Here is a 7,266-nt window from a genome sequence, read left to right on the forward strand (position 1 = left end):
GCCGACTATAACGTTACAGACTTCGCGGGCGCCAATATTCAAGGGGGCACGTTCAACTTCGGCTGCACATCCTCCAGCGCACAAGCGACGAAAAAAACATTGTGCAGATGTATGACACACTTTCAAAGTATACACTGTATTAACCCTCAAATGGTGGGAACATTTTCCGTCACTATCAAAGTAAATACTATTTAAAGTGTATATTAACTCACTTACGACGGAAAATTGTGTGAAATGCCACGCTTTAATTCAAAGTCTTCACTCTTCAGGCTGTATGTTCACCTACTTGTGATTAAAAAGTTTTTCCGTCTGAAAGCTGTATCAATGATATGACATTCTGTCAAGCTATCCATTGCTTACTTTAAACTGTACATGCAAGCAATTATGACGGAGAACTTGCCTTCCAACTTGACCTGTGTCAATCATGTGACACACTTTCAAAGTACACTGTTTGGACTGTATAGTCTCGCACTAATTTTATAGAGGAAACGTCCGAAAACATTGTCAATGGTATTACACACTTCAAGTCTACACTATTTAGATTGTGTATTCACGCAGTTATAAGGGAGGACTTTTCCGTTTAAAAACTGTGTCAAAGGTATTACACACTTTCAAAGGTATTATACACTTTCAACTTATTAACTGTTTAGACTGTATGTTCACATATTTATGACGGAGAATTTGCCTCCACGTGTGACAGTGTACTCGATAGTGTGACCCCTGGTGTGACCCGGAAACAGATGCGCAACCGGGTGCCACGAAACCCCCATGTGGTGCGTATTTCAGTCAAAAACAACATGGCGGAAACCGCCTAAATTCTGAGTAAGGGCGAACTTTGACGCGTTAATCCGTGGATCCAGTATAAGTTGAAGTCATTGTTTGAACTACACAAGGTTCTCTGTACCTTTCTGATTACGGAGATACATTGTATGGTCTCATTTGACGTATCGTGACCTTTCTACGACTTTTTGTATGGAGCATTCTAAGTACTCAATCCGGCGCGTCACAACACAAAAGACGCCGCCATGATGATGCGAGCACGCACCATGCCATGCCCACGCCAACTTTCGTCTTTCTCAAAATGCAAGCACCAGAAACCTTCTAGAACGATGTCTACAGTTCACAACTTAGACCACAAAGTACGGTAGGGCTCACCTATAATATAGAAGCAGTTTTTGGTCTGTTTTCAGACTTGAAAAGAAGCATGAAAACTCCACTACTGAAACATGGCCGCCTCCGCTGCGTTCGGCCTGCGTCAGTCTCGCGCTGTATCGCGAGAACTCAGCCATCCACAGTAAGCATGTTCCCGCATTCGTCTCGTAACATGTCAAAAATCACAGATATGTTACAAAAATTTCTCAAATGTTTTAGCGCTATTCAAATCATCAAAAAAGTAAGTTTTACTATGAAAATGTTATTGATTCAGTAAATATTGTGACTTTTGGGTAATAAAATCACATGTTTAGCACACAAATTGTGTTCCCGAATGAGCTGCTACGTTCTGCCTGACAGGCACGCTGGTCATTATTAGCGGGTTCCGGTCTGTCCTGTGTGTTTTTACTGCAGACCTTTCCATTGTTTTCCTGGCCAAGTGCGGGCTTCCCTGTCCGCTAACCCCGACCGGACAAGCTCAAACGTCGCCGGCGCGTGGATACAACCCAACCGGGCCGGCTAGACCGTACAGGGCCGCGATTGAGGATCAGAGACCGGCTTCTTTCATCGTATGTTTTTTGGTGTCTAGCTTATTTTCGTGTCATCTCTGCTCTCATGTGTTTTGTATCTTCTTTCAAATTTGTGCCCACATGTTGTTAGCCCTCAACTGTGGGATCGGTAGCGTGTAGCGGTAGCGTGTTCGGATCGGAACCAAGAGGTCCCGGGTTCGAACCCTACCATGTCACCGATCTTGTGCCCTTGGGAAAGGCACTTTGCAAATTTGCACGACTTTCCTCACTTCGCTTGAAGGTAGAGTAGAGTAGAGTAGATTTCTTCGGCCACGTAGGAGCTTGGGTTCCAGTTTAGGCCGCTCCTCACGCCGCTCAGGTGAATGAGCATGCCAGAATGATCATGATCAGATCGTGGAAAAACCAAGTGTGTTGTGAGCTTGTCATTTAGCCGGTGTTGCTGCATTGCTCTTTCTTCCCAGATTCTTTCATTCTCTCTCTCTCCAGGACTTGGATCTCTCAAAATTATATCTCTTTTCATGATCCAGATTTCTTGCTCCAGTTTTGACTCTCAGTTAGTAGTCCAGGTTTCTCTCTCTCTTTCTCTTTCCTTTCTAAAAGTTAGCTGCATCACCAGTTCAATAGTGCCCAAAAAACTTGAATCTTGCATCTTGTAACTGTTATGATTTACTAGTACTAGCCTCTATTAAACAGGCTCTAAAGGTTGCAGGAGAATGGAGGAGCCTGTAGAGGCTAGTCCTGTATAGTGATGCATACCGGTTCACTGGACTTGGATCCGGACTTGTAAGAATGATTAGGTTCAAGTCCAAAAAAACCTAAAAGTCAAGAACCGAGTCCAAACTTATTACCATAAAAGACCATTTCACATACCCCTTTTCTTTCCAAACCACCTAAAACCCTCCGTAGATTGTAAAATCTTTGCTGCAAAACGAAGAAAACATTGTCATTGGACATCGTCAAGTACCGGCCTCCATGTTATGTTGCCAAAGTTTCACCCAGACAACATTGCAAGGCTGCCAACATGCAATTTTGTATATGCCATGGGTTTAGGTCCGGACTTACAACAAGTCCGGAACTGAACCTAAACCTCTGGACTTGAATCCGGACCTGAACCTAAAATTGGGTTTAGGTATGCATCACTAGTCCTGTACAACTAGAACTAAGGTCTCTGCAGCTTTGGTAAAAATTCTGATAAACTCCATCTGGTTCCAGGTTGCGTGCTTGTAAGAACAGCCAGAAGCAATCCAGCATGATAGTAATACTAATAATTTAGTATACCGCCCGAAAGACTGGCTAGTCCTGTAGCTCAGATAAATTGTTTTCAACAATTTCTTGTAATTGTGTAAACTCCGTCTCATTCAGGTTACGTGCTTGTGAGACAAGATAGCAGGATGTACACCGCCATGATGTCAGGCAGGTCCGCGCGGGCCGAAACCCGATCTCGCGCCAAGGACGACATCAAACGCGTCATGCAGGCCATCGACAAGGTCCGCAAATGGTGAGTCTCAAAGGAGTAAACTTATGTTTAAAGATGAAACTTTTGATCCAACACTATCAAATTCTCTCATCTAGAGCTTTTGACCAGTCACTCCGGTCTTCCTCAGTAGACTGACCCAGTGAGGCTTGTATCTCATTACCTGGATGTCGCATGTGTGCCATAATTTTTCTCTTTTTGATCACCTCTTGGTTGATTACAAATGTTCATATCACACCTTGATTTTTTTCCTATGCTGAAAGATTTTGCAGAAGAAAGTACAAGAATCTTATTGATGACAAGTTTATCTTCTTTCCTGCAGGGAAAAGAAGTGGGTGACAGTAGGAGACTCCTCACTCCGCATCTTTAAGTGGGTCCCGATGGTGGTGCAGGAAACAGAGGTAAGGTTCATGTCTGTCAGGTCATAGGTTGTGAAATGTCACAGGTTGTGGCAGGTCATAGTTTGTCACAGGTCATAGGTTGTGACAGGTCATAGGTCTTGGCATGTCACAGGTTGCAACTGGTCACAGGAGGTAGTGGCAGGTCATAGGTTGCAACAGGTCGTAGGTCGTGGCAGGTCACAGGTTGCAACTGGTCACAGGTTGTGACAGGTCATGTAGGTCGTGGCTGGTCACAGGCCATGGCAGGTCAAAGGTCATGACAGGTCACAGTTTGTGGCAGGTCACAGGTAGAGATGGGTCACGTGTCATGTTAGGTCATAGGTTGCGACAGGTCACAGGTAGTGATAGGTCACATTATGCATTAGTTATTTTTCATTATGCATTAGCTGTTTAATGGAGCCATTGATTTGTTGTTGGTTCAGAACCAGAACACGCGGCTAAGAAGGAAGTCGGAGGCAGCAGCTGAGGGGGAGGAAAACAGACAACAGTCTGATCAACAACAACTCAGCCCTCATGAGCAAGGTCAGTTCATGGTCCCGCACAGAACTCTCACTTCAGGCCTGCATCATGTAGTGCTATAACACAAAAAATTGATCATTATCCATGTACATTGTTGCAATTTGATGCTTTCCTTCAACACATGCATGCAAAAGTAGCTTCAGCGTGGAATATACCAACAAATACATGATACACATACATATAAGTAGACATTGACAAAATATATATACATGTATATGTCATAGTTCTCACTAGGCTGTTTGAGCGTAGGGGCCCCCTACGCTGTGATTTTGACCCCCTACGCTGTGATTTAGCCCCCTACACTGTGTTTCAACCAGCGTAGGGGTGGTTTTTGGGGGCAGCTTCATTTATCTTTAAAAAAATGAAAATATAACTTAAGAATGAAGCTATAACAGAGGGAAAACAAAATCTGTCCCCCAATAAACAATAAATATTGTCTTAAGTGGTTAATATGAGTTACAAAATTTTTGGGGGAGAATATCAGGCCCATGTTTTGGGGACTCGGTGCGTGACTCGCGCCGCAGAAAGTTGCCCTTCTATACCTGACCCCTACGCTGTATAAAATCCTGGTGAGAACCCTGTATGTATCATGACAGAAGGGAGTGTGTGAGTGTGGCTAAACTTTATGTCCAACCAAGTCCAACACTAAGTAAATAGGGACTTGGGACAACAAGCGGCGTGGTGATACCAGAAGTAGCGCCGGCCATACCAGGCAGCGATTTTGGTTAATGTGCTGTTATAGTTCTGTGTATTTATGATGTGATCCTTCCTACCCACCAGGCATGTCAGCCCAGCCCCTTGCGTCCACGAGCGGCGTGGTCATACCAGAAGGAGCGCAGGCCGTACCAGGCAGCGGCGAGACGGAACGTTCCATTACACCGGGCAGGAGCCCCATACAGGCCACCAACCCCAGCACACCCGCATGGAACGAGGATTCCAGCAGTAACTATGGTACGGTAACCTAGCAACATCACTATGGTAACAGTAACTATGGTACTGTAACCTAGCAACATCACTTTGGTAACAGTAACTATGGCACTGTAACCTAGCAACATCACTTTGGTAACAGTAACTATGGTACGGTATCCTAGCAACATCACTATGGCAACAGTAACTATGGTACAATATCCTAGCAATGTCACTATGGCAACAGTAACTATGGCACTGTGACCTAGGAACATCACTATAGCAACAGTAACTACAGTACAGTATCCTAACAACATCACTATGGTATCTGTAACTATTGAACTGCAACCTAGCAACAGTAACCATGGTACTGTAACCTAGCAGCATCACTATAGCAACACAGAACAAGTTGCCTTACATGGAACCATTTACCGTTCAAGGTATTGACATGTGCATGATTTGAGCCAAAAAATTTGTAGTAGAGTTGTTGTTGCTGAGACAATGTTTGTTGTTTATTGTTTGTGTTTATGTTTACCCCAGCTCCCAGCTCCGTGGTCAGTAACGATGATGAGAACTCTCGAGCCAGCAGCATCGGGGGCGTTGAGCTGTTGGGTACAGCAGACAGCCAGGACAGGACAAGGACAGAGGACAGCAACTCTGGGTCACTAAACACAGGTATTCTGATAAGATTCTTTTTGAACTAGAAAGGCTGACATTTGCTTAAGAGCAAATACAGCACATTTCACCCATTCTTCCTCCCCATTCCAACTTTTCCCATTCCACATGCAATCCATACCACCCTGTATTTGTTTGGAGATTACCTTTCCATACAACCCCATATCTGTTTGATTATCCGAAGTTTGTCTGATCATGCTTTTTCTACCTCCATGGTTTGATCACATTATCAAAGCAGGCAATCAGCCTTCAACATGTGAACAATATATTCACCATGCAACCAGTGTAATTGGTAAAAATACAGCACAGTTCAGATAAGAAAAGACACGTAGACAAAAATGTGGCTGTGACCCAGTTGTCTACCAAGTACAAAAGTCTGACAGACCTTCAAATATAGCAGCGATTTTCATTTCAGCACCACAGACATGGACAGACTCCCATAAGAGTCATCAGGACAAATTTTCTTGAAGTAATAAAGAATCCTGAGCTCCTATTGGCAGCTCTGGGAATGAGAATGGTTCTCTTGAGCCTAGCAGTAAGCGGTTGAACCACAAGCTCTCAGGGAGGAGGCCCAACTAGTCCCTAACAGTGATGTGTACAATGACTTGTACTGTTTTTGTCCTGCAGGATGTGATACCAGTGGGGAGGACAAGACCACAGACCAGCCACAGGGCAACGCCCTACAGGTTAGTCACCTTTCACTAGACTTCTTATAACATATCTGATATGAATATGCCCCCTTTCATGTTATTTTCATAGGAAAATACATTGTATGTTGTTCAGATTTCTAGCCCACAGTTTAGGTAGTGTGAGGAAAAAGCCTGAATACCACAAAACACTTGAAATGCTGTGAAAGACTTAAAGATTCCGTGTTTTCTCCCTAGATGTCTCGAGACGCAGAAGAAGGCGGTCCGCCGGCCAAACGCTCCAGAACAGAAGATGCCATGTTTCCCTCCGCAACTTGACCTTCCCAAGGTCGTTCTACGTCTAAGAAAACCCCGACTGCCACTCTGTACCTCCAAGGAACACATATAAGACTTTTATCTTCACAAGGACTGAAAGGAAAGAAAAAGGATATCTGTCTCTTATTCTTATGACAAAAATGCCCACAAAGTCAAGCTTGAAGAAATGATCATGTTTATGTCCAAAAATCTCCAAAATTATATGTAACATCTGTGTCCATAATATCACCAGGGTCCATAATATTGCCACCTTGAGAAATACTGTGCTTAAAGATATTTTTTACTGCAACATACTTTTGGTATGCACTCCTGCACACATCAAATATACATACCTAGGGTATGTTGCAGTAAAAATATCTTTAAGCACACTATTTCTAAAGGTGGTGATATTATGGACCCTGGTGATATTATGGACACAGATGTTAGCTACTTCCATGATGTACATGTAGTATATGGACAGACCTTTAGTTCTCCTGTTGACCTGAAACTTATTGTCTGTCCTCGTGACTGTAGATTAGTTGTAAACATATGGTATGTAGTACTATTGTGTATCCTTGTTACATTTGTATTTGTGGTTATGGTATAAGGTAATGAACTTAAGTCAATATTATTATGAAGTGTTGTAGTTTGTGACAAGGATGGATTTT

General features: G+C 43.4%; 2 protein-coding genes across 2 annotated transcripts in view; one reads left to right on the plus strand and one right to left on the minus strand.

Moving 5' to 3' along the window:
• LOC109462203 (pre-mRNA-processing-splicing factor 8) overlaps positions 1 to 1,242 on the minus strand; it is a 31,142-nt gene extending 29,900 nt beyond the window's left edge. The window contains exon 1 of the mRNA XM_019758727.1: positions 1,156 to 1,242. The gene's annotated coding sequence lies outside the window, so the exon portion shown is untranslated. The remainder of the gene's footprint in view (positions 1 to 1,155) is intronic.
• Positions 1,243 to 1,520: 278 nt separating this feature from the next.
• On the plus strand, positions 1,521 to 6,880 carry LOC109462222 (B-cell CLL/lymphoma 7 protein family member A-like). The gene is made up of 8 exons (XM_019758759.1): positions 1,521 to 1,721; positions 3,045 to 3,180; positions 3,479 to 3,557; positions 3,980 to 4,079; positions 4,857 to 5,027; positions 5,523 to 5,657; positions 6,285 to 6,343; positions 6,542 to 6,880. Exons 2-8 carry the CDS (start codon positions 3,074 to 3,076, stop codon positions 6,620 to 6,622), a joined length of 732 nt encoding a protein of 243 aa, XP_019614318.1. The 5' UTR covers positions 1,521 to 1,721; positions 3,045 to 3,073; the 3' UTR covers positions 6,623 to 6,880.
• Positions 6,881 to 7,266: the final 386 nt, after the last annotated feature.

This window comes from Branchiostoma belcheri, unplaced genomic scaffold, assembly GCF_001625305.1.
Source record: "Branchiostoma belcheri isolate BF01 breed outbred unplaced genomic scaffold, Haploidv18h27 scaffold113, whole genome shotgun sequence".
Taxonomy (NCBI): Eukaryota; Metazoa; Chordata; class Leptocardii; order Amphioxiformes; family Branchiostomatidae; genus Branchiostoma; species Branchiostoma belcheri.

Bases quoted from the DNA above. Each gene is read 5' to 3' on its own strand.
- LOC109462222 (XM_019758759.1), top strand. From the start codon at position 3,074: ATGTACACCGCCATGATGTCAGGCAGGTCCGCGCGGGCCGAAACCCGA. The intron at 4,080-4,856 runs GTCAGTTCATGG...CCTACCCACCAG, and splicing joins ACTCAGCCCTCATGAGCAAG to GCATGTCAGCCCAGCCCCTT. The intron at 6,344-6,541 runs GTTAGTCACCTT...TTTTCTCCCTAG, and splicing joins CACAGGGCAACGCCCTACAG to ATGTCTCGAGACGCAGAAGA.